Source organism: Talpa europaea (assembly GCF_964194135.1).
Source record: "Talpa europaea genome assembly, chromosome: 10".
Lineage (NCBI taxonomy): Eukaryota > Metazoa > Chordata > Mammalia > Eulipotyphla > Talpidae > Talpa > Talpa europaea.
The window spans coordinates 23,412,683-23,440,650 of record NC_140077.1 but is presented as its reverse complement, the minus strand read 5'-3'; the positions used below and the strand labels follow the sequence as shown (position 1 = coordinate 23,440,650).

General features: G+C 42.9%; 1 protein-coding gene across 1 annotated transcript in view; it reads right to left on the bottom strand.

Moving 5' to 3' along the window:
* The window catches only part of PIK3AP1 (phosphoinositide-3-kinase adaptor protein 1), a gene marked incomplete at both ends in the record, with an annotated part of 100,192 nt that overhangs the window by 31,056 nt on the left and 41,168 nt on the right, over positions 1–27,968 (bottom strand). Inside the window, 6 exon segments of the mRNA XM_084245420.1 lie at positions 3,990–4,179; positions 6,700–6,896; positions 8,270–8,402; positions 8,534–8,676; positions 10,918–11,062; positions 13,615–13,751. Coding sequence (XP_084101546.1) covers positions 3,990–4,179; positions 6,700–6,896; positions 8,270–8,402; positions 8,534–8,676; positions 10,918–11,062; positions 13,615–13,751 — 945 coding nt within the window.

Here is a 27,968-nt window from a genome sequence, read left to right as displayed (position 1 = left end):
GGCCTCCTAAAAATGGTTCCCAAGGCCTTAGAACCCAGAGCCTCAGGGAAGTGACCAGTTACTGAGTGAGGCTTTCCAAACCAAATTTATTACCAAAGTTGAAAGAGCACCAGGACCAAATCATTCTCTGAAGGCAAGGATCGGGATCAAAGAACCCAATGAGAATAAGATTCCAAGATAATGAAAACACCCAAAGAGAGGTCTGTTGCCTTTATTTTTACTTGGTGTGTGTATAAGTTTGCCCTTAAGAAAGACATTCTATAGTGTCACTCAAAAGTTGATGGTTCGAATCAGTGGGGACTTGAACAAAAAATTATCAAGAGAATTGGCAGCACAATTGAAGGCCTGATAATGAAGACATGAAGTTACCACCTGGTGGCAGCATATCTAAACTAAAGACCACAAGTGAGTGAGAGAGAGAGGAGGAGAGAGAGAGAAAGAGAGAGAGAGAGAGAGTCTACACATCACACGTGAAGAGACTGGATTTGACTCATGAAATCTCAGGCTCAGAGCCCAATAGCTAACATTGTCCCCAGTGCCCCTTTGTTCAACACTGGGAGTTTTCCTGCCATCTTTCCTACTTAGAGGTTATTTTGGATTTCATATCAGAAAGAGGCAGGTATGGCCCCACACAGTTAGTGACAGCCAAGGTAGACCTAAAGCCTGTGATCATTCTTGTTCTGCAAGCGAGCAGATGAGTGAGTCAAGAAACACAACCCACTCTCTTTAATTTGCTTATTTTCAACCTCTGGGGTTGAATGAGACCATATCAGCTATTTAGACATTTAGAAATAGCTCCTAAGGGCACTTCCCAGGTCTGGCAAATGCAGACCCTAGAAGAAGGGCAGGCCAGGACAGTCTAGTAGCCCAGTGAGGAGCAGACTTGTCCCTTGGGAATATGCAAACCCAGATTCCTGACCCAGCTTCATGGGGCTTAAGTAAGTTATGAAATCTCAGAGCCTTAGTTTTCTCCCCTGCAAAATGGAGATAATTCTACTTACCAAGCCCAAGGATGATCAGATAACACAGGTAAAAGCAGTACTTGACTTGAAAGGGCTGGTAGATAACTTACAATTCTGCAAATATGCATCTTTTGTTTATCAGTTTGCCTTCTATCCCACTTCTTTATAAACTAAATTGCCTTCTCTCATAGAGTCACTGGCAGTAAATGAATGGCTCCCCCCCCACCCCCCACAAGTGCTGCTTCTTCTGGCTGGTTGGGAAGTGGTGGTTTTCAAGATTAAATCACAGAGACAGAAACACAAACTAAACCATGTCCAGAATCAGAACATTCAGAGTTTATATGATCTGCAGTGGGTTTCCTTTCCCTATTCAAAGGCAGCCTCCTCCCTCCACAGCAACCAGAATCCCTTTGGCCCCCCGTAACTTTACAAGTTGCCAACTGACCACAAACCAGTCTAGCTTCATGGCACTCAGTTGCTGGAGAACCTCGCCACTCCCCCTGCAAGGGCCCAACAAGTGAGGAGGAGTGGGTGGTGCCTTTACATCCTCCTCCTTACCCCCCCAACCCCACAGTTTTTCACTGACAGGGGTGGGGATTTCACCAGTCACAGCATCCAGTCTGATAACAGGTTTAGGGCTCCCTGTCTCTCAACACAGCCAGTCCAGTGGGGATTTCTTCATCGTTCAACAGCCCCATGAGAAGTGCACAGGGTAAAAATGATGATACCTGATGTCTGGCTCCCCAAGTGGATACTGATCATTCCCTAAGTGTTCAGGGGCCTCTGTTCCACAGTGGAATAAAGGATTGTTTGCCCGCCCCAGCACCCTCTGCCTTTGTCTCTCTAGCAGCCAAGAGAGACAAGTAGCTGAAATACAACTGATGTTGGCTGGTTGGGTGTATGGAAGGACGGAGGGATGGAGGAGAGAGGGCAGGGGGCGCCAGAGGCTGATTTGTGAGCTAATGTCTAGGCTGCAGAAAGAGGAAGCATGGCTGTAGCTGTTGGATGATTTTTCTGAAAGAAACCAGGGCTGAAATTTCTGGCACACAATAAATAATACAGCTCTAGGGACAGAGAGACCTAGGTTGAAATCTGGATTCTATCACTTACTAGCAGTGAGACTTTGGGAAGGTTTTTTACCTCTCTGTGCCTCAGTCTTCTCATTTGTAAAGCACAGGTAATAAACACATCCTTATAGGGTTACTTTAAGGATTTATTGAGATAAAGTCCATGGATAGTGGGAAGACGCTTTCTCTCCTGGCATTCCTGCCTGATTAGGGTACATTTAGCAGGAGTTTCACCAGTACCCCCAGTTCTCCCAGAGACTGGGGGAGGGGGAGTTACAGGACAAGGTCTACCTCTTTTTCCTTCTAGTCTCCCCTGGAAAGCACTTAGCAGCCACTGTCCTCTTTTCAGGCTGAAAGGTGGCAACACTCAATCTAGCCCATTCCAGAAAGCCCTCTATCAATATAGCTGATACACTGATGGGTATTTGCCTGTCTTTGGGGGATATTAATCAGAGGCAAAGAGAACTATGTCTTAGGCAGAGCTTCAGAGTGCTTAACATTTGATAGCAACTAGTGCTAACTTATTAGGAAGGCTCTTTGAGTCTTCTTCAACCCTGTTCCAGTCCTAAAATCCAACCTTCTTTAGTCGTTCTCAAAGGTAGCAACACTGCTGTCTCTGGGGGCTTTGAAAATCCATAAGGGTATTTTGAGATGTCACCAAAATGGTGTTGTAACCATAATGGCACTTAACTGAGGAAAGGAAGGATGAGAGGAGAGAAGGACCCAGTCACCCTGCAAGGTGCAGGAGAGCCCTGCACAGTGAACTGTTTCACATCCCTCGTGTCTTTTCAATATTCCACTATAAATATATAAAGAAATAACTGCATAAGGTACATTATTTATACACATGCGTATTTCTCCATATATGTGCATATGTTTGACTGTATATATTGTTTATTTAATGTCAGCAGATACCAGGGAAAACAAGGACAAATATATTCACCAAACTATTACTAGTGCCATGTTGGTTGGTTGGGTAGAGTTATATGGAATTTTATCAACTTGGTTGCACATTTCTATTTTATCTCAAGTTTTTATAAGAATCCATTTCTTCTGCTACTGGGGAAAATCATTAAGAGAAGCAAAAACAAACAAAAATTTGTTCTTCAACTTAGAAAAGTAATCATGTCTTGGGGATTTCTTTTGGAAATAAGTTTATTATATATTAAGCCAATAAAGTCAGGTTACCCTAAAAATATCTACTTATGTTTTTTTGAGCCTAGAATGTGAACTGTTTGATATATTAATAAAACTTCTATTTTTCACAGTTTTAATATATACTGAATTTCCCAGGAATTTGATTAATATGAGAATAGAGAGGAGAGTAAGAATCATTTCACTTAGGAAAACCCAGATGTGAATGCCCACTGTTGGGGGCGGCGTCAGGCTGAGCCACCAGCACAGCAGACATGCGTCGCCCAGCATTGAGGCCAAGACACCGGCAGCGATTCTGAGTGTAGGTATCTGCTTCTGACCACTTCACTGTGTTCCTGTTACCTGTGCATTTTCTCTCCTATCATCTCTTTTATATTTCAGTTAGCACATCCATTTGGTTTCTGAAAATTTCATATGTACGTAGGTTATACTATGTATAAACCTCTTGTAGCAGTAACAAGGTCAGGGGCATTCAAGGGGATGTTACAACATTTTCACTATAATGACCCACTGGGCCTCACTGGGTTGACAGCCACTGATTTAGCAACGGCTTCATCAACTCTGACTTCCAGGACTTGCTGGAACCTTCCAGGACTTGCTGGAACATTCCAGTCACACAGCAGGTCCAGCAGAGGAAGTTTGTAGAAGGAGTCTGCCAGTCACAGCATATGATGACAGATTTAACTTTGTGTAAAACAGAATCTTTTTCTCGGGGAGGGGAGAGAGGCAGGGACTTCCCCTCACACCAGAAGGAAGAAGCCTGTTTGTCAGAACAGCGGACGCAGAGCTGGACCGCGCTACTTACAGAGGTCTTCTGTGGCAGCAGGGGCGAAGGCAGCCATGGACTCGTACAGCTCCTCATCACAGCCGGGGTTGAGGGAGCATTTCATGAGCAGGTCTGTGGAAAGGTGGGCCATGGACTCATATACCGCGTCCGTCTCCTCCCCTTGCATCAGTTCCTCTTTAATGTGACTCTTCAGCATGTCCACAGTTTCCTGGAAGAGAATATGGACCCACACTGGGACATGAGCTTTCTGGGGTCATAAGGCCCCTCTGAGTGGGCTGGTGACAGGTAGTCAGGTTTGCCACTGTCTGCATTTCCCTCAGACTGAAAGCTCTTTGAGGCCAGGTTCCATGTCCTGTTTTGTTTTACGATAATCTTTGTATCTTATTAGCCCAACACCTAGCACAGGGTCATATGTCAGGAGACACATGTTAAATGTCCACTGAGCAAAGGATATGAATTTAAACTCTGTCATGAGCATCGATTGTGTGTCAGGTATGCTGCAAAGTACCAGCCTCTACCTCATGTTGTGTCATCCTTCCCACCATAGCTAAAGAAAAATGTAATATTCTCTAGGTCACAGATGAGAAAACCAAAGCTCAGAAACAGCCACTGCCTGGCTCCAGGGCCTGCAGTCCTGGCTTGTGTCCTTTCGACTATACCCTGGTAGTTCCTCAAAGAGGAACAAAACACACATGAGGTGTAGACCTTACTGACTGGCCACATGGAAATTCACATGAGCTACTAGATCTGCAGTTCAGGTGCTCTCACTACTCCTGTGTGCAGGCAGTAACCCCTGTGGTCTCCAGTCACTAGTCCCTGCGCGTGCCAGCAAGCTTTGCAAAGTATCTGGCTGTGTGCTTCTCCCAAGTGGCCCCCAGGGATGGTGCCTGCGAGGAGAGACGGCCCTGGATAAAGTGACCTGAAGCCTCTGTCATTCTGCCTCCGGGGGTTGTGAAGCCAGAGAGTTGGGTTCCCTGAAAGTTCTGCACAACTTCTCCTGGTAAGAAACGTCGGTATTTCACAACCCTATTTCAGCATAAACCCGCAGAAATCCTCCTTTTCGTCATCACTGCCCCAAGAGGGCTAATCTGCTATTGACATTCTGTGCTGGTTTCCTAAGGAGACCCAAGCAGTGGACCAGGTGACAGCTGCATGGTGTTGGAGACCCAGGGTCTGCATTTGGCTTTGATGTGGTGGAAAGAGAAAACAGGGCAGTTATTAGAGGTCATGAACAGCACAGAGAGATAACCTTTCGGTAGCGATGCTGAGGATGCATCGGTTGAAGATGATTATAATTGGAGACCCAAGATGCTACGAGAAATGTGAACCAGATTAACTTTAGTGCTAACTGAAAGGGCATCTCTAAACTCCCTTGTTACCTGGAACAAGATAACAAGCCTCAGCGTTAGCTCCAAACTAGGTTCAAATCCTATCTCCAGCCTTACTAGGTGTGACCCAAGGCACATGGCTTTGCCTTGTGAAGCCCTTTCCGTCATTTTTTAAAGAAGGATGATGCTATTGTCAGCTTCAAAGGATTGTGGTGAGGATTAAATGAGACAGTGCATCAGCCAATAAAATTAACTCAATAAAGAGTAGTCATTACTATGAACACAGTCTGTCCTTAATAAAAATGAGTGGCATGGAAATGAAACACAGCACTTTATACACTGTAACTTTGGCAAAGTAAAGCTGAGTAAACATGCCCCCACTGTGAGCACTTTTATGTTAATTATATTGCAAACAGGGACTTGTAATATTCTATTCATTCAAAACGCTTAATCACCCTCAGATTTTGGGAAGCCCCTTTATATGTCTCGGTGAGTCACTGTCTTATAGACTGTCAGAGCATAGAGTTGAGTTTCTGGGGAGGTGTCAGGCACTGTTCTATGTGGAGGTAGAAAGCAAAAATTGAATTGTGTTTCTTGTTCATTTTGAGGTCACAGCTTTGACAAGAGACTGAGCTATTCTCGAATCCTCTCTGTGAATCTCGAAGGTAGAAGAAAGGGGAAACATTAGGAAGGCAGCTGTCTCCCAGACAATGGGACCAATGTTGGGTGTGGAGTTCTACCTTGGCTGGGACCGAGAGGTCAACCATCAAAGAGGAGAGAAGGATCCAAAACAGGATGAGGAGTTACACTGAGCATATCTACCTTAACACAACTCAGACTCAGGTAGAGAGTCAGTAGAAAGGGGTTTTGCTGGCCTCCCTGAAACCTCAGGTACAAAGTCTTATTGTGGTCTCTGCTAAGGAAGGATACAATTCACCTGGACTAATGGTGGGCAAAGTGACTGGAAGCATCTCACCAAATTGCTTTGTTGGTGAATAAAAAGATGATTGAGATGAGGGATCAGCGTCAACCTTCAGTAGACTCATGCTAAAGTCTTTGTAAAATTCACTGCAAATTTGTTGAGGGTAGACCTCAGTGCATTACACACATTCCTTTTACCCTCATAACTACACTGACAGAAACTATTACTATCTTCCTTCTGCATATTAGGAAACTGAGAGAAAGAATATGTGATCTGCCCAAAGTTACATGGCTGACAAATGTTGGTCCAGGGTTTGAACCCAGATCCATGAGACTCCAAGGCTCATCCCTCATGTGCCAGTATATGGCACATGAAGACACACCTCAAGAGTGGCATGAAATCTGACCATGTCTTTGGTGAAAGGCAGCCCTAGCACCACACTGACTTCTAATCAGAGCCTCTCCTGCCTTGACCTTACCACATATTCGTCGATGAACTGCCGCAGGTCCTTGAAGCCATGTTTCTCAGCGATGGTGTTGGGGTAGTGGCCGTGTTTGTTGGCCACACTGTATGCCTGTAGGGCTCCAGGGCAGGTGAGTAACAAGGCAGTGAGGTTCTTCAGTCCATACTTTGCAGCAAAATGCAACAAGGTAGGCAGTTCTTCATCTCTCTGATCTGAAAAATTGTCAAGGAAAACTTCATGTGACAGAAATGAAGGCACAAAGCACTGCTGTTCACAGAAAGAAAGCTGCCAGGCCGAGTACAGCTTCCAACAGGCACTAATCACTATGTGTTGGCTGATTACCTAACATCAGACAGCTTCCTCTGGGACACCACTAGATATCATGCCTTCCGATGACAAAATAAATGATATTTTCATTAATTAGCAAATCTAATAACTAATATCCTATCTTCTTTCTCCAAAAGGATGGAGGAATTCTGAGAAATAATATGAATTCAAAATGTGCTGATTTCTTAAAGGTTTAAATAGCAGCCATGAAGTACTACATTGTGAGGCTATGAAATATTCTCTCCTCTACCTCCAAGTTGAAGAGTAGAGAATATTAGCACCTGCTGGAAGTGATGCAAGAATATTCCATAGTAGGAAAATGAGGAGAGGCAATAAGAGGATGCCCCCAGGAAGAGGATTGAAGGTGCATATCCTCGACTTTATGGTTCTCTCAGGTGTGGAAAAATGAAACACAGGCAGGTGACAATGGACCCACAGAGTGAAGGAAGAGCAGTGCCCACAGAAGCGCCACAATGGGCATCTTGCCCAAGCACCAGAAACTGTTCCCATGCAAGAGGCTCTTGGGTACATCTCCCAGTTTCCACACGCCACACATACAAAGAGACTGCTCTTCCCTTATCGAATAAATATTTAATTTGAGTCTACAGTGAGCTACCCAGGTACAGTCCCACCCTTGCTGAGCTGACAGACTAGCAAAGAAGACAAACACCGCTGAGGAATGCTAGGCAAGCACACTCGCATGCTAGGGAAGCCCACCTACCTAAGGAATTCACAGAACCCGGATGCAACCAGAGACTCAAGAAGATCTTCCTGAGAAAGTGCTACCTAAAATGCTGCAGGGAGGTGAAGAGAAGTTAACAAGGTAGATGACAACCAGGCGAGAAGGAAGAAACTCTATTCCCATGTGTCAAGATGGCAAGAAATAGGGCAGAATTGTCAACAGATGAAATATGTTCATATCATCCATGCAGGAGAGCACAGAAGCCAAGGGTGAGAGTGGAGAGAGGTAAGGATAGAAATGCAACAGGAGCACCTGGGATGGGCTTCTAAACAAGCCAAGAAGTTTATTTGCTTTATCTAGAAGGCCAGTGGGAACCACAAAAAAGTTTTTGCAAGGGAATGAAGTATTCAGGCTGAATTTTGAAGAATCTCTGGCTACCCAACGAAGAATGACTCCTTCTCAGAGGATGAGCTGTAGGAACTAACAGAGAGCATGAGCACAGGTTTACTGGATGCTGAAACCAACAGGCTGAAATCAACCCACCGTTGGTTTCCTGAGCTTCAATGGTTAACTTACTTGTCATCATATCTTCTTCTTCCAACTGGTTGATTCCAAAGAGGTGCAGCCCACTTGAGGGAATGTTGTTCTTCAGGGACTCGGTTAGCAGTTTATCAAGAGTCTCTGTGTTGTAGGGCACAATTTTAAAGGCCTGAATGTGAAAGTTAAGACAGTCAGATAGTAAATCCAGCCATCTCCCATCCAGCAGATTTAAGGCTATTGAATCATGAATAGTAACCATATGACCAGAAAACTCAAGGTTTCTGTTCGAAACATCCTTACCTGACACATGAACTCCACAGGATTCGCAGCATTGGACAACAAATTCCCAATTTCTTCCATGTCAGTATAATAGCTTATAACAGTTTCACATACCACCAAGTCCCCGGAATATATCTTCAGAGAAACAGTTCCAGATGAAAGGTCTGAACAGAAGAAAAGATACTATAAGAGTGCCCAAGAAGAACAAGGGTCCAGAGAAAAGTGTTCCTGGATAGATATGTCCCATCCTAAAGGTGAAGAAATGAATTGGTGGCTGGGCTAGGGGAGTCTTGGAAAGGGTAGAAGTAGATGATAGACCGGATATGGCAGATTGCTGAGTCAGGAATTATCCTCATCGGGGTTGCAATTTAGTTTTTGAATGAGTTCCATCAACTTTATTCACTACTGTAGGCCTAGTGCCACAATAAACAGGAAGAAGAGTTGAGATTAAAGTGCTTTATACAGAATATTGGGGTCCCCAGAGGTAGGAAGGATTCTGGCAGGCGGAACTCCATGTTTCCATCATTGGGTCAGTAGAATTGACTACTCGCAGGCCTACCTGGTGGTGCAAGGGGTTAAGACTCAGCACTATGGAGTTGTCCACAGCCTCTGCAGTGTGAGTTCAATCCCCGGCCGGCCAGGGAGCTACCCACATGGCGCAGCAGACCTCTCCTGTCTCACCTGCTGCTCCCCTCAGCAGTGTATTTCAGTAGATCCGCCTGTTCAGCTCCCCACTCTGTCTCTGGTGAATCCTTACACCCTGCACCTCTGGCCTGTACCCCAGTTCTTGTATGTATAAATAATTTTTTTTAAAAAAAGAGAATGGACTACTCGCTCCGCTGGTGTCACTACTTGGCTCCCCCCAGTGCTCTTTTCCACACCACAGGAAGGGGTTTTGAAGGGGAAAGAAAAAATTAAAAATATACCAACCACAAAGATTCGATTCACAAAAGAGGAAATGTGACAAGTAGAGAACATGGAAAAACACTCAACATCACTAGTAATCAAAGAAATGCAAATTAAAACAATGGACTGCTTCTGAAAAATATATCAAATTAGCAAAAATATTTAAAATGATAGCACCTAATCTTGGTGGTGATATATAAACTTGATATAGCAAATAAACTTGATAGTAGTAATATTTTAGAGTGCAATTAAGCACCATTTTCCAACACCCCGAAAAATATCCATTGTTTTAGAGATTCCATCTTTAGCAAATAATCCTAAATACAGAAAAAATTGTACATATGGAAAGATATTCAAAATGGCATAACTTAAAATAACACCAGACAATATAAGAAATCAGAAATCACATAAACATGCAATAATGAAGAAATAAAAAATTTTAAATACTGGGCTACATTTTTATTCAACCAAATATCACATAGCCTAAAATTATGGTTTTAAGACTTAGGCCTGGCACAAGGGACACAGGGCTTTATAAATTATGGAACATTTATACAATGGATTACCTTGCAACCTTTAAACTTCAAGTTGTAAATGAATATTTTTTAACATGGGAAATATTCACGGTATATTTCTGAGTAACAAAAGTGGGCTGCATGACACTATGAAACTATACACAGATGTGGAAAAATACAGAAACCAGAGACTTCCTTTGGGGTCAGTGTATGCATAATTTTCTATTTACTTTCCTTTATTACTGTAGTCTTTAAATTTTCTAAATTAAGCAAGCATTACTTTTATAATAGAAAAATATGTTATAAAAATATAAAGTCACAAAGGCCATGTTATGGCATGGGATAATAAGATTACATAAAGAAAAAAACAGAATATAAAGCAATAGTTAGTATCGGAACAACTATCTTTATAAATTGTGACCAGAGGTCAAACACTGAGTGGCGAAGTGTCAGATGACTTTTTTCCTACTTTTCTTTAATTTCAAAAAATTTTAATATATTAACTTTGTTGTAATAAAAATGTAAATAAATCCATCCATTCTCCACCACATATGTATATTTCTACAATGTCCTTTTCCTTTAAAATAGAACATGATAACCAAATCCAAATCTTGTTAAGTAATTCAGGACAAGTAAGAGAAGCAAAAGTCAGTCTTTTCCTAGACACAATGGTACTTTCTAAAGGTGTGGCTACTGGGCCTCTCTGGTGGTGCAGGTGGTTGAACGCAGCGCTGTGAAGCTGTCCACAGCCTCTGCAGCGCTGGTTCAATCCCGGCCAGCCACAGGGATACCCACATGGTGCAGCAGACTTCTCCTGTCTCGCCTGCTGCTCCCTTCAGCAGTGTATTTTGTCAGTCTGCCTGTTCTGTTTCCCGTTCTGTCTCTGGTGAATCCTCTCACCCTCCTGCGCATCTTGGCTGTACCCCAGCTCTTGTATAAATAAAATAAATATTTAAAAAATAAAATAAAGTTGTGACTACTTACTGGGAGCCTTCACAGAAACAGTGTACTCATTCTCCAACTTGGCTTCCACTCTTATCGAGGGAGAATCCTCAGGAGAAAATTCCGCTTCCGTCATCACCCTCTCATCCAGCTGACATCTAACTATGACGTAGACAGTGGTTTCTGCCTGGAATGGGAGATCGGTCATCGTCCCCTCTCCCTCTGTTAGGGAACTGGGTCTTCCCACTCCCTTGACCCCAGCTCTACATTGATAAGCTATTCCCAGTGGAGCTGGGGGTTGGGGTCCAGTGCCGGCCAGGGAATGTTTGCCACAGGTTCCAATGAGACAAATTACAAACCCTAAGAGTGAATAGTTATAAACCTTTCTAGCAATTTGATGGCACAATTTTCAATCTGTTGAACCTAATAACAATTTTAAAACCCAAGGTTTGTATTTTATGTCTTTTGATTTCATTTTCATAGCATTTTGTTTTATTGTAGTTTATGATTGGTCCACAAGCTGTGGGAAAGTTACTGAAAGAGCAGACCCTAAAAGTTCTCATTACAAGGAAAAAATGTCTTTCTTCTCTTATGCTTTTCTTTCTTTTTTTGACCTCTGTGAGGTGATGGATATTAACTAAACTTACTGTGGTAACTGCTGTGCAATATATCAAGTCATTCTGCTGTACAACTTAAATGTACACATTTGACAGTGAGGTGCGTCAATTATATCTCATAACACTACAAGGAAAAAATGAATTAGGACCTTAAAACACAAAAGGGTCTCTCACGATAGATAGTTTGAGAAATACTGTTCTAGACTAGCCTTTCTACTCAAGGTGAGGCCAAGGGGCTGTGGCATCAGAATTCCCTGCACACTTGTTAGAATCTCAAGTCCTTCCTGGAGCTGCTGAACCAAAATGTGCACTGCAAGGCCCGCATGTGACTCCCCTGCACCTTACATTAGATAGCACCAGTCTAGAGAAGTCCTCTTGGGTTTTGCTCCTTATGCTGCTCTTGATTGCACAAAAATAACTTCCTGGAGGATTGATTTTCCCAAGACACTGGTTAATCTGAATATCTTGCTTTGGGATCTCTTGCTGAGACACCAGATGGAATTTTCTTGTTTCATTTTGCTGGTTAAACTGGGATATGGTCCTCTCAAGACCTTGAACTGGAAAGAATTGATCCTCCAAAAAAACAGGGGAAAGGAGAGATTTCTGGTCCTCACTAATACCTATGTTCAACCTCAGATTCTACTAAAATCTTCATAGTAGCCCTTCAATACAATTGTCACAACTTCACACCAGGTGAGAGGGGGCATGGCCCTGGCTCCTGGGGGCTGCTAAGTCTACATGCGAATATATCCATGGCTGATCTAATTCCCACTGCAGGCCCTGCCTTGCTCTATCTCCCCTTTCTCCCATGGAGTATAGGAAGCCAGAGAGAGAGAACGTGTCTCCTCTATTGACATTCAAGATCCAAACCCAGCCCAGCCATCCCAGAACCCAGAAACCCAAAGTGTACAACAAGGAGAATCCTGGGTTAGAGGGGAGCCAGGGAGGGAAGGAACAAAGTCTGGAGCTTCAGGGAGGCATGAGGAGGGCACAATTCTTTACTCCCAGGCCCCTCACCCACAGGCACCCATCAGTGTGATCCTAGGACAGAGGGACAGGGGGATGTAAGAAGGAATATGGGGATACTGAAAACTGAAATACCCACAAGGGCCTGGCCAGTAACACAAGGCATGAAGTATGCTGAGAATAAAGAAAAGCGAGTGGAGGGAACTATGGGATACACATCCTGTCTAAAAGGCTGCAACTCATTTCAGGTCTAGTATTGTCAGATACTGATTCAGTGGAAGATGGAAACACCGATTTTCATGCCTAAATTTAAAACACTGGGCTGTCCAAACCAAACATGTCTATGAGTGTAGCAACTCACTTGTAGGAGGCCCTTGTTCTATGCCTCATTGCCTTGGGCGTCACAGAAAACCACTCCCAGTGCAAGGGAGCTAGAATTTCCCATTGCCAAAGTGCTCCCCACTGCTATGTCAAGGAGTCCTTTGTGGAAAATTTAGCAAAGGGCTTGTACCCACAGGGAAGGATTTTTCTGCTTTGAACTGTTATAAATATCACATATTTTTCCTCAGGAAAGGAAAATAATGACAGTCTTCAATACTATGTCAGGATGAAATGATACAAGCCCGTGGATTGGCCAACACGTACAAGTCACCTGTTAATATAGGTCCCAAACCTGAAAATGCTAGCTGCCTAATGCATTTATCTTAACCCTTTAGCCAGCAATGCTGGCTAGCAATTTTCAGCCATCAAGCTTCCAGTCACTCATTCGGGCCATGCCAGTGGTCAGTCAACAGAGAAGCAAGCTCTCAAAATGCTCTGCAGCTCCTTCCTACCAGCACTAGGCTGGCAGAAACAGACCCAGGTCTCTAACTCCAGGCTTGGCATAAGTGTCAGTAATGCCCTTTCAGTTCTCCCACACATACTATATTTTTGATCTCTGGACTAAAATTCTTAGCCTGATGAACACTTTGAGCTCATTTCCCTTTGACTTAGAGTAAGGCATGCCCAAGGCCCAGGAACTAGGGCTCCCGGGTTGGCAAACGTACGGGAAACTTCAAAGGTAGGCTAGAATTACACTGAAGTGCAAGGGCAGAACCCTGCCCCTTTACCACAACAAATGCACCCTCCACAACACCCATGCCCCAGGGGCACCTACCCCACAGCGGATGCGGTCCGGCTGCACCACCATCAGGTTCCCAGGTGAGGTCTCTGTTGACAGGCTCTGCTGCTTGGAGTAGGGAAGGACCTTCTCGTCCTCAGTCTCAGTATCAGTGACTGAGTCACAGCCAGAATCTACGGAACAGATGACACCACTGAATGGGAACAGAAGGAAGAAGAACTGGTGGGGATGAAAGCCCCAAACATCACCCCACGGAAGCCCCAAACATTACCAAATAGGAAATAGCCCCAATGGCAAACACATACAAGCTAAATGGAGTGACTCAGGATATCATGAAAGAGAACCTCATGAGGGAAATCCAACCACTAAATGGGCCACAGAGGAGGGTTACAGTCAGAGGATGATGGTGGAGAGGAAGGTCATGAAGTCTGAGGTAGGCTGCTGCCAGAGGATGGCAGGTCTACTCGCAACCAACAGGCTTCCAGAAGCATCACTTCCAGGCATACAGGACTGGCTTTGGTGGCTGAGAAGAAAGCGGGCCCCTTATCCTCAAGAGTGGGGTCAAGAACATGATGCCCACTTAAAGGTCAGCCTTTGAAAAGCAAGTTAAACCTGTGTTGTCCAGGAGGTCACTATTCCTCAGCCATATGGTCAGTCAATGTCACCCCCCTCTGGAGCAACAGGGAAAAGCAGTCAATTTCAGTAAACCTTAGATATTCAGTGTAATCAGGTTCCAGATCGGTATCACTGCCACACCCTTACTGTGGAAAGCTTAGAGCACGCCCAGTTTCAGAGCAGAACTGGGGTACCAAGGGGAATGGGGTGGGGTGCGGAGGGGTGTGGGGTGTGGCACAGAACCACATGATGCTGTTGGAAATGACCAGAGCTCTAAGGCTCTTAGAGCCTATACCCCAGTTCTTATATAAATGAATAAATCTTAAAAAAAAAAAAAAAAAAGAATACAGGGCCTCCCTGGTGGCACAGCGGGTTGAGCTCTGTGCTGTGAAGCTGTCTGCAGCCTCTGCAGCGCAGGTTCCGACTCCCGGCCAGCCAGGGAGCAACCCACATGGCGCAGCAGACCTCTCCTGCCTCACTCACTGCTCCCCGCTGGGTCTGCCTGTTCTGCTCCCCGCTCTGTCTCTGGTGAATTCTCTCACTCTCCCGTGCTTCTGGCCTATACCCCAGTACTTGTATAAATAAATAAATCTTTTAAAAAATAAAAACAAAAAGAATACAGAAAATATAGCTAAGCCAAATGAGAATGGGATAATAATAGTAACAAATATGGAGAAAAATTTTTAGAAACAGACTGAGGTGAAAGCTTAATGCTAAGAAATCTGAAAACTTTCAATATAATTTTTATAGAAAAATAAAATTACCAATTGTCTCAAAATAAGTAGAAAATCTGACTATCAAAAAAACTCAGTTTCAAATACAATGGACAGTATAAGCTACATATGTGACCTCCTTGCAGTGAATTTAAAATTGCATTTCAACCAATGTACTTCTTCTATTATATTTAATTTTCCTATCTAGAAACATTTCATTTGAATAGGTATGTCTCCCACTAAGGTTTAAATAATATTAATAGTAATAAAAATAATAAAAAGTAGTCTTATGTTGTACTAAATTTATGAAATACTAACAAATCAGAGCAATCAAATATGATAGCTAAAAAAATTAAGTTATGTGTTTATAAAAACTTAATATGTGAATAAGGAAGCTTTAAAAGATCAGTACAGAATAAAGAAAATGGTTGGTGAGAAGGACAACTATGATTCAGCAGAAGGTGCTGGAAATTTATTTGGGGTAGGGATGGAGGAAAGAGAAGGGGCTAGAATTACAATTCTTGTTCATTCTCATACACTCCAAAATAAAATTTAAATGGATTGTAGATCAAAATAAAAAATAATATAAAATGCATTGTGAAAATTAAAAAAGTGAAAATTTTATCACTGGTTAACACTAGTTAATCACAGATTTGTTTCTTAAACAACTGAATAAATGCAATCCAAACAAGTAATAGAACTGATGACATGAATTAAAATCTTATAAACAAATTCTAAAATACAAAATGTCTGTAATGTTTATAAAAGCATTAATTGTAATAGCCAAAAGATAGAAATAACCCAAAAGCCCATCAATTGATAAGCAGATAAACAAAATGTAGTATATTATTAAGTCATGAAAAGGAATAAAATACTGATACATGCTATAACATAGATAAACATTGAAAACATTATAGATGAGATAAACATTATAGATGAGAAAACATTATAGTGAGATACTGGTTACAAAAGACCAAATATTATATGATTCCAAATATCGGTAATGTCCAAAATGGGCAAATCTGCACAGACAAAAAAGAAATTAGTAGTTACCTAGAACTGAGGTATTTGGAAGTGGAGTAGGTTTGGGGGTGATAACTAAAGGGTATATGGTTTCTTTAGGAGATGAAAATATTCTAGAACTAATTATGTTGATAGCGCTGCAAATCTGTGAGTACACAAAAATATTGAAATGTGGGTAAATTTTAAGTTATGTGAATTGTAAGTTATATCTCAATAAAGCTGTTACAAAAAATTCCAAAGGCTAATCATAAACCAGTTAAAAATTTGAAAAAATATGACAACAAACCAATCTCTTTAATATATAAAGCAGTCATAGAAATTTCTTTAAAAATACATGAAGCCCAGTAAGTAGATAACTACAAAGGAAGAAATACAAATTATCTTCCCATCACCCAAAATAAAATACCATTCATTAACACCAGTCATCACGGGAATGCAAATAAAAGTAACATAATGCTATTCTACCTTGCCAAATTAGGAAATGTTTTATAGTAGACTCGGTGCTGTTTGAAGATGAGGTAGGACAGACTCATTTGAAACTGGTACAACTTTTCTGGAAAGGCATGTGTCCATGTAACAAAGAAAGAGTCTTTAAAATGTTCATACATGGGGCCACAAAATTGTTCATCCAGAAATCTCCTTTAATGAGATTCCTCCTTTAAGGAGGAAAATAAATATACAAAATGCAGACAGTATGCTAAATCATACTTAACATCAGTGAAAAATGGAAACAACCTTTCTGACAACAGAATATTAAAAATATTATTTTCAAATAGTTTTAAGTAAAAGTTTACAACATTATATTAAGCAAAATAGGATATAAAATCATATATCTTATATTGTAGGATACCAATTATCAATACATTAAGAAAGTGCATTTTAAAGATTTGAAAGAAAATGTGCAGATTGTACATGACCTTTCCCTCCCTCCCTCTTTTCTTCCTTCCCTCCTTCCAACCATTTGTGTATCTTCGTATTTTCCACAGTGAGAAAGTCACTTCAATAACGAAGACTGGAATGAAGAGAAAAGAAGCAACGGAATCTGTGGACTAGTCATTTCACCAGCTTGACAAAATAAGCTTGATCCTAATAGCACAGCACTGGTGCCCCCCAGGGCTCAGAGGGGCCACATAAGCAAACCCCCCGCCCAAGTAGGTCTATTAATTTAGTCATCTTAGATAGCTACCAGTAGCTAAGTCATTTCAGGAAGTCAGGCAGGAGGCCATTCATTCTGCAGGGTGACTTTGGCAGTGCTGAGTGATGACACCATTGCTTACATTACAGACCGGGTCAAGATCCAACCGCTTGAGCAGATTCAATTTCCTTTGAAGGAAATGAAGCCAGATAAGCACCGCTGAGACCCACTGACAGAATGGGATGGACCCAAATTGCCCATGTGAGTGTGTGAGTCCCTCTCAAGCCCTTCCCTCCCTGAAGATAACACCACCTTTGTTATCCTGAGACTCAAATAATTGAATAAGGGTACTCTAAAAACCCCAAGGTCCTCCCCAATGTGAAGCAACATTAAAACACCAATAGCGTACCCAGTGGTATAAAGTTACTGACATCCTCTCAGCTTTTATGAGGTCCCAAGAGTTATTTTAAAAGAAATTATCTTAAGTCTTTCTTTGTGTATCGGATCCCCAAACTCTCACCCAGAAAGGATTCAAGCGGCAATTCTCCTCAAGGAGTTTGTATCTTCCGAGAACGTGTCTATTTCCTTTCTAGATGTAAGACCCAGCTCACAGGTTGTGTTTTACCTTTTGCTCTTGCTGCCAGGTCACTCAGTGGCAATTCTGGCTCTTCATCTCGCTTACATTCCATCTAGGGCCCTGGTCTTACCTACTTTTTATATTGTGTTTAGTTTTAGAGGCTGCTTCAAATACTTTAGGTTTCTAGGCAGGATGTGAACCAATGTTTCTCAAACTGGCATCTGCTGAAAGTCCTCAGATATAGTCCCTCTGAGAATTTGAGCTTGGACATTTCATTTTGAAGATAATACTTTTAAAATTGGATGCAAGGATATTCCAGATTATCTGGATGACTATGCTGCAATTGGATCTTGCCACAGGACTGTGATGCCCATGCTTGTGTGTATGTCTATTTACAATCATTTTGCTGCTGGGCCATGCTACTCTGAATGTCAGGGGCTAATGAGGAAAGAAGAGAGAGGGCAGGATGATAATGTAAATGAGGCATTTGTGCCAGTGGACACAACACTACTTCTTATAGAGAAACATGGTGGCCACTCCTAGGAATCTACCAAAAGAACACAAAAATACTGATCCAAAAGCAAACCTGCTCTCCTATGTTTATTGCAGCACTATTTACAATAGCCAAGATATGGAAACAACACAAATGCCACCAAACAGATGAATGGATCAAGAAGATGTGGTATAAATACATCGTGGAATACTACTCAGCAGTCAAAAAGGAAAGCTCATGACATTTGCAGCAACATGGATGGAGCTGGAAGAGATCAAGCTAAGAAGATAAATACCATGTAGTTTCACTTACATGTGGAATATAGAGAAACTGAAGAAAGGGTGAGGAAAAAGACAAAATTTGCAAAATGACCATACATCTGGGGCATATATCAGGGAGCACCAAGGGAGAGGGCCCAAAACAGGGGAGGGAAGAGCACAAGCGACTATGGTGATGGATCACAGGTGCCATGCTGGGAGCAGAACTACAGGGACTACACTGAGGGAAGAAATCAAATACTGTACAAAGATTAATGACTATATAACAAAATAAATAAATAAATGCATTTAATTTTAAAAATTAATAATAATAATAATATTAATAAGGGGAATGTGGTGGCAGACCTAGGTACCATGAGAACACAGGTCAGCCGTAGCAAGATCTTTCAGCCAAATAACAGAGCACCACATCCTCATGCAGTGTTCACTGTAGTCAGTTTGCCTTTTATTTATTTTATTTCTGTATTTGTATCGTATTTGTTTATTTTGCTTTTGGAGTTGGGAAAGAACAATAAAAGCTGTGAAATATGTTTGTACATATTTGAACAACATCAGAATAATCTATCAACACTAATGGTTCATAATTTCTCTTTCCTTTACAAGGGAGTCTACACTACTTGGGTCTGAATAAAAACTATGAATTTTAAATGAAATGAGTACATGGATGTAATTGGACCCACACCGAGCCACATGGAGCAACCCAAGAGAGCTGGTGACACAGTTATTATTACTAGTAATGATGAAAGTTACCATTAACTGAATATCAGGGTGACTGCTTACTAGTCTTAATCTCATTTAATCCTTACACAAGCCCCTGAGATAGGAATCAATATCTTATTCTCATTTTATGGATGAAAACACTGTATCTTAAAGAATTAAGGTAATTAGCCACGATCGTGCAACAAGCAAACAAGCAGAGCAGGGAAGTGGCTGCTGGTGACTGTCCCCTGTCTCTTCAGTGGGCATGGTCCAGGCCAGGAAGCAGAGTTGATTGCTGATCCTGGTCTGGAGTCATTATGTGGCCTTCGTTCCCCAACTCTTGGTGGTGCTGCCTTGCTTGCAGCAATGCCCTTGGTCAGGTGCCTGACACTAGGATGAAAAGGCACCTTCCAAGAATGGGGTTAAAGTCAAGACATTGGACCACAGGACCAGCCAGGGGCCCAGTGCTCCAGGGGACTCTGATGCTAGGCTGAACCCTCTTACTTTCCAGTCAAGTGTTCAGACCACAGCGCTTACTGCTTCTTTTCTGTACATCATCGAGGATTCAGTTCATGACTACAGTTTTCTGACAGACTTTGGAAGAGGTAGGGTAAGGTATTAAAGGAGGTGTCTGCATTTGGGAGAGTTTTTTCAGCGTCCACAGCCAACTGCTCTTCTGAGGTAATGCTAGACTTTAAGAAAAGCATAATCAAGGGTGGTTCTTAAAAAACAACTGCCATTTCTTTTTTTTTTTTTAAAGATTTATTTATTTATACAAGAACCAGGGTATAGGCCAGATACGCAGGAGGGTAGGATTCACCAGAGACAGAGCAGGGAACAGAACAGGCAGACTGACGAAATACACTGCTGAAGGGAGCAGCAGGCGAGACAGGAGAGGTCTGCCGCACCATGTGGGAATCTTGCCAGCCAGCCAGGATAGAACCCATGCTGCAGAGGCTGCAGATAGCTTCACAGTGCAGCGCTCAACCTCCTGCGCCACCAGGGAGGCCCAAAACAACTGCCATTTCTTGAGCAGTTACTATATGCTAATTTACTATAACCATGTAAAACTCTAACATCAATAACATTTTATCACATCTAAGAGACAGATCTGATTCTGTCCATTTCACCGATGAGAAAACTATGACACAGACTTAAATGCATTGTTCATGTCACACAGTGAATGCTATGTGCAAATCTAACCCCCAAATCCATGCTTTCATGCACTCTGGTCAAGGGGTCTGAACCGAGTCCTGGTGGTCCAGTAGATGATTCTAAAGGGTACGGCAAATGTGCAGTGATGCTGAGTCACATAGTAAGAAAGCAATTCCTTTTCAATGCTTTCAACCGCACTTCCATCAAGAAGGAAGGCCCAGCTTGGGAGGAGGACACTTTTAATAGCACTTGCACATGTTTACCTCCCTTTGCCCCAGAGTGAACCAGTGAGCCCCCAGGTCTCTGCAGTCTTGAGTATCTAGTAGAATTTCATACTAATGTTTGGGTTCTACATCTATGCTTTGATAGTTACTTTCTTTTTATATCAAGAGATACTGGTTCCCCATTTAGAGTGACTAAATTTCCTTTTAAAATAAATTGCCTTAAGTTAAAAAAGAAAAAAACATGAATTGGCTTAAGAAAATATAAAGTTGGTAGTATAATGGAAAAGTTTTGGGATAGTGATGATGGTTGCACGACATTGTGAATGTCACTAATACCACTGCATGGTGTATTTAAAATGGATTAAAATGGAAAATACTGTTAAATATATTTTGCCACAGTTTTTAAAACTGACAATGTAAGATATCCAAAAAATATCAAATTATACATTTTAAATGGGTAAACTATGTGGTGTATGAATTACATCTTCCTAAAATTGTTTAGAAAGATAAGCCAAAACACATGTTAATTATTTTCAAGTGAACGAAGTTAGAAAAGTGGAATTATGCTATTCTGCTTCTGTTTTGTGAAGCTAAATATTTAGTAATTTTTAAACAAGGTAAAGATAGGAGAAGAAGAACTGCAGCATAAACATGTTGAATTATTTTCTCTGAGTGATGAGGAGAAAGAAAGTGAAAGAGAAGGAAATTAAGGAGATACATTTTAACTGAAAATTAAGAGCATCCCTATGAGTCTAGTCAAAATCAGAAAGAAAAGAGAAACTGTCATTGACACCCATCAGAGGAACATGTGTTTCTCTGGGTTGGAAGGAAAAGGGAGGGGTCATCAATTTATGTCCAAGACTTCCAGTATGACTGATAGAAAGAGTGACAGAGATTCAAAGATTTCTTGGAAGAAAGCAAAAATGAGTGTTCAATGGGGCTTCCCCTGTGGCGCAGTGGGTTGAGTTCAGCACTGTGAAGCTGTCTGCAGCCTCTGCAGTGTGGGTTCGATTCCCAGCTGGCCAGGGAGATACTCACATGGTGCGGCAGACCTCTCCTGTCTCGCCCACTGCTCCCCTCAGCAATGTTTTCGGTCATCCACCTGTTCTGTTCCCCACTCTGTCTCTGGTGAATTCTCTCACCTTACTGCACTTCTGACCTGTAGCCCAATTCTTGTACAAATAAATCTTAAAAAAAAAAAAAGAAAAGAAAAGAAATGTGTGGTCAAGCACCAAGGTAGTGGGGTTCATGAAAGAAAGGGGCCATGTTCCCTGTGCATTATGTCCTGGTCCAGGGACCCAAATTTAGCCATCATACAGATGGTACTGGAATAAAGAGGGCTACCTGAGGTCTTGGGAACCTTCTGGAGGCTTTTCTGTTCAAGATGAAATTTCTTAGCTTGTACAGTTCTCATCCATTCTATACCATGATGATGAAATCACAAAACATCCAATTCTCAAAGTCCTCCATAAAATATTCTGAAACCTGAGTTTATGATGATGTTTCCTGATCATCTAGTAAGTACCCACTGCACATGTGTGATATGGGCTCCAGAGTACGTCTTCCTTAGACTTGGCCTTAAGAAGCAAACAACTGAATTAGGAAGAAGAGGATCCATGTGAAGAAACCAAAAGAACCTTACCAGCAAGCATTACCCTGTGTGATGAGGCCATAAATATGATTAAATGAAGGAAGTCATGTCTCTAAGTTTTTAGAAAAGTGCAAATGAAAAATACAAGAGAAGTTTAGAGAAGTGAGAAAAACTTTCTGAAAGATGAAGGAGACAAATTTATATACCTCAACTAAGTCAAAGAGCATTAGGATGCTGAGCCAGCATTCTGTGGAAAAGGTGTATTTTTCATTCAAATGAATAAAACAATGCATAATTCATTCCTTTATTCCTCCAACAATATTCACAGCCTTTGAAATGTAAGGGCAAGCTATTTTCTATCTTCGCTGATAGCAGGAGACCATACAGACGAGAAGCAGCTTCTCTCCGAAGTCCAGATACAAATGGAACAAGAATAACTTCAGAAGAGTACATTGTGAGGGATGAGCTGGGATTTATAAAACAGTTTATGGCCACCAGAGAATCAAAGAAGGAAGTGACATCCAAAGGAGTGACAGTAGGACCATGAAAGGCGCAGTGAAAGCTGACAAGAGTGTCAGAGGGCTCACCTGGGGCGCGTAAAGGCATTGTTAAGGGCACAAGGCATGAGGTAAATAACATGTTTGGGTTATGGGAGCAAAGTGAGGGCACCTTCTATATGAGGAAAGGGGAAGGGAAACCTGGGTGTCAGTAGGCCCTGAAACCACCTAAGGAGTTTGGTCTGTATATTGAAGACCTGTCCGCCAACATTGTTCATGAGAAATGAAAATTCTGCAACATATAGGTTGAAAATGTAGTGTTGCTTTTATAGAAGTTGAAGAATTTTCTTTGTGTTTGAAATAATTCCAGACATACAAACAGAATGTGTCAGCTCTTTTGTAAAGCTTGGTCAGTACTGAAAAGGGAAGAGGCTGACCAGCTCCTCACACCCTCAACAAGCAGGGCCTTCAGATATGTCATGCAACACATACTCACGGCTAACACAGTGTTGCCAGGCCAACATCCTGCTCTATTTGCTTTCATGAGCAGAGAAGATGCTATAATTAATCTGATGTCTGAAAGTGCAGCACAAGTACGGTTTACAGAATGCTTAGAAAAAATGATTCTCAAGTAGCCAAAATATTTCTCCTACTGTGTATCTGGTTTACACTAGCTATTAGCTTAGAAAATCAATGTCAAGGCTATTGTTATATCCTTAGAAAGCACATAGAGAGACCTCAAAATTGTCCTTGTCCCCAAATTCCAAATGCGTGGATCCAACGAAGGGGCTTTTGCACCACTGCACATGTCTGTGGGCTCACGAGAAGGGGGGTAGGTAAGAGGTTTGCAGTGGTGGGACTCAGAGCTTGAGTTTCAGTAACCCCACCAACCCCCAGCTTCCTGGCAAACATCAAAACTGCGTTTTCATTTTAGTCATCACCCATGGGTCTTTTTTCTCCTTTGTTCACCCACCTTGGTTAATGGGTATCGAGTTTCCCATTCAACTAAAATCTTTTACTTACAAAGCTCCCAACAGAGAGACAAGTATAGACAACCCTCCAGTCTCCAGCTATCACCGAAGTCACATACAGTCAACAGAATGACAGGAGGAGTGTCGGTGTGATTCCAGCCACCACCACATGCCTCACTGGCACTAAAGTCAGGGGAGGGAGGAGGTGATGATGTTTTAGTGGAATTACTATGAATTAAAGTGATATCCATCATTGTCCTTGCCAACTTCACCACCACCCTCCCCACAATGCAAAAAAGGTGAGGCAGAGTCCTGCAGCCATATCCTCAACTCAGACATTAAATAAACTCAGGGTAGCCACTCTGCCTTTCTGGAAACACGGAGAAGGGAATAGAAAAGAGGAAGGAAAAAAACAAATCCTCTCATAAGCCCATGGGATTTCCCCAGTCAGGCGCTATTGCTAACTTTCCCAGCACAGCCTGGCTCACCTGTCCCATCCAAGCCGCTTTGCCATCCAAGTGTTCTGTGCCAGCTGCAGATTCCTGAGGTTGCCCGGTTTCACTATACATCTGTGATTGGTAGTGCTGGGTAGAAGGTTCTGGGTCAAGAATCTAATCTACTCTGTCATTTCTGGCTCACATAAACAAGGAATCATTTTCCTTCATTCACCAGGTAATTCTGCTGACCCTGCTCCAGTACTTAAATTTCAAGATAAAGAAAGGGCAGGAGGAGAGGATACCTCAGGCCTCTAAGACTTTCATCCAGCCCCCACCTACTTGTTCTAAAAGAACTACTCTAAGCGTTAGTTAGTTTAGTTTTGCTTTTAAAGCAAAGGATGATGGGTTCTTTCCTCCCTCTCCCCAGTCACTCTACCTGCTCTTCGGCTTAACCAAAAATAGCCCCACAGCTGAGGTTGCCATGGCAACCAAGGAGCGGAAGGGCTCACCCTTGTCCACCAGCAACTAAATCTGTCTGAAGGCTCCAGCCCTCCCCGGGCTCTCCAACCCTCCTCCAAGTTCAACCTGCAGGTACTGCCCCTCTCTGCAGCCCAGTGGCTCGCTCCCCATCTAAGAAGCCAAGGGTTTTTGGAGCTCTCGCACCTCCCAGCATCTCAGAGCTCTGTAGTTCATTCTCATTTGTTTCTTTACCATGTCCTTGCCCCATGTGACAGATATGACTCTCTCCACTTTGCAGATGGAAAAATGGGGGCGTGGAATGTGAACTGACTGGTCCTAGGTCACTGGTTTCACAGTAGAACTTCACACAGAACTCAAGGCTCTGGGCTCCTAACCAGTCCCCGGCCTGAAGAAGTAGTTGCTCTCCAGAAATAAGACCCCAGTCTCTGAGATAAACCTGGGAAAGGTTAGGGGAAAATCTGTTGTTCCACTACAGGAAACAGGTTCCATTGAAAACCACCTCTATCCGGGACTCAACCTCTCCAGGGCTGCTCCCACCAGCACAGCTTCACTCACCAAGTTATCAAGATCCTCGGGAAGCAGTGTTTATCTGCATTCCAAAGGCCACCATGGTGGAGAAAGCTCTCCACCAGCACTGAGGTCTGGAGGCCCACAGGCCCCTGTTTCATCGTTCAGGAAACCCCAGTGTTGCTAACAAAGCAGGAGATACCACAGCCCCCATAAAGGCTTCCTCTTTCTTCAGTCCTTCTGACCCTTATAAACGTGCTTCCTCTCTCTATGTAAATGTCGTTCAAATGGCACAAGGCGGGCTTATAATGAGGCCATTAATAGCTTGTCTTTAACAGGCTCTTCTTGGCTTCCTGGTTCAGGAATCAATTCTAATCTAAACAGACACTAATGTCTAGTTACACTGGTATGCGGGCAGACAAAAGGGCTTTGTGTGGGGCTGCCATGAAAATGCAGCTTATTTTCACCCAGCCACACTGTGGGGCCAGAGGCAACTTGATAGCAGAACAGTCTTAAGAAATCATGAAGAAACATCTTCCCTTTTGTCTCACTACCACTCATTCGTCAAGCTTCCAGGAAAGACAGAGATGAGGTTTCCTTGTCCCCGCTTTTGCTGACCATTCTAACCAGCTGAAACTTTGAAACTGGAATGGTCAGTTTCACTTTCCATTTTTAGGAAATGTGACTTTCTCTCACACTTTGCCTCAAAGGCTGTATCTGGCTCCACTGTATGTATGGTCAGGTTGGGGTGGGGGTGTGACTGTCTTCAGTGATCAGCTTTAAAAAAAATATAAGACAAGATAGCACTCCAAATTCTATGCAATAAATATGGGCTAAAATTAAAATTCTTTTAACCCAGGAGTTGCTCATTGTCCCCCTGATTAAAACCTGGGCTGCTGAAAGCAAGACTGTAAAGATATAGCATAGTAACATCTCACAGTAACATCTCCTAGCAACACACAGCTACTGAGGAGTCCTGAAGGGTGTGGTGTCAATGAAGCCGCAGAGGCCTGGATCCAGCCCCACCTCATCCATTTACTGGGTAGTCGTGACCTTTCTAAGCTTCCGTTTCCTCTCCTTTAAAATGAGAATATTTAAACCTGCCTGCCTGGTACATAGGTTTTGGGGGATGAAGTGATAACCTTGCAGAAGCTCTCTGAAAACTGAAAAGCCCTGGACAATTTAAGTTTGCGCTATTTTTGGCTTTATTCACTTACCAAATGAGAGTTCCTGTGAAACAATTTTCCACATGGAAATGGACAGTGCATACCTCTGCTCAGCTAGTCCAGAACTAGCCAGTCAAATGTGACCCAAGAAGTAAGTGTTCAGTGGCCCAGGAATGGTCCAGGTAGCCATGGAGATAGCAGAGACAGAAAACAGCAGAGAGCCAGCCACCGCCAGGGAGGAGCAGCGAGCCGTGAGTCTCCAGGACAAAACAGATATCCTGCAGCCACCAGATCACCCTAGTCGAGCACAGTGGCAGCGATGGGGGTTTCTGAAGTGGAAACCGCGCTGCTGTGGGAGCAGCGCTGTGCTGCAGTGGACGCCTGCACGCCCCTGGCACTGTTATGCTCTCAGAGCCGGCCAGGGCAGTTAGTGGAGCAATAAGCACGAGGCCTCTGTGAGACTCTGCCACTTCATGTCTGCCACTTGCCTTTCTGCGCCTCAATTTCCCCAAGTGCAAAGTGGAGATAATGGTATCACCTACCTCCTGCGATAGCAGTAAGTGTATAAGTGGATTCATACCAAATGCCTTAGAAAGTACCTGACAAAGGGTAAGAACCAAAGCGTCATTAGCAATTAGTGCTGTTTATTGTTCTTCCACTAGACTGTGATTTCTTTGAGGGCAGATTCCCTGACATTGATCTTGGATCCCCAGAGCCTAGAACATAGTGAGAAATCAATAAATGCTTCTTGCATGAATGGATGAATCAATGAGTGAGATAAGATCAACCACCTAAGTTACTGGGGGCGGGGGAGGGTACAAAACAACATAGGACCGACCACCACAAGGTTTTGAGACTTGAGGCTTTTAGTGTGGAGTCTGGAGAGAAACAGGAAACTGTCTAACCCCCAATGTATATGAGCAGGCTGAACCAAGCTGCCCTGAAAATTCTGCATGATGCACTCACCGCGTTTGTACAGGTCTTCTGAGATGCAAGTACTAAAATGAGATTAAGCATGCAAAGACCTTGTCACAGAAAGTGCCTGGGTCAAAAATGGGGAGAGAGTCTGGGAGAACTATAGATGGTCTGAGGCTGAATAAAGACGGAAAGGAGGGCCTCCCTGGTGGTGCAGCGGGTTGAGCACAGCGCTGTGAAGCTGTCCACAGCCTCTGCAGCGCATGTTCTATTCCCGGCCAGACAGGGAGTCCTACATGGTGCCCGCTGCTCCCCTCAGCAGTGCTTTTGGTCCATCTGTCTGTTCTGCTCCCTGCTCCGTCTCTGGTGAACCCTCTCATCCTCCCATGCCTCTGGCCTGTACCCCAGCTATTGCATAAATAAAAAACCTTAAAAAAAAAAAGAGTGAAAGGAAAGCTCATGGAAGCATCCTAGAACACTAAGCAGTCTAAGGACAGCCTGAGAGCCTGCCAGGGACTCCTCGAGTTGACGGTGGCCACTAGAAGAATCCGGGCCTACAGCACTATGCCTGCCATGCTCAGTCATCAGCTGGGAGCACCTCATGAGGAGCAAGCCTTGGTCAAATGCCACGATGGATTCAGAGAGTGGTCCAGGGTCCATGGTCAATTCCAATCCTGGCAGCTAGAGGTCTTCCAGGCGCTCTCTCACAGCCACATTCATGGAGATCCGGAGTTTGGAGTCCAGACAATCAAGGTTGATTCCTGGCTGCTGGTTACCTTAGGTAAGTCACTCAACCTCTCAAAAGGATTTTCTATATTTGTAAAATAGAAATCATAATTCCTATCTCAGGATTGTTATTATCGAACAGTGAGTCTGACTCCATTAAAGGCAGTTTCTATTTCTCTGACTACTAT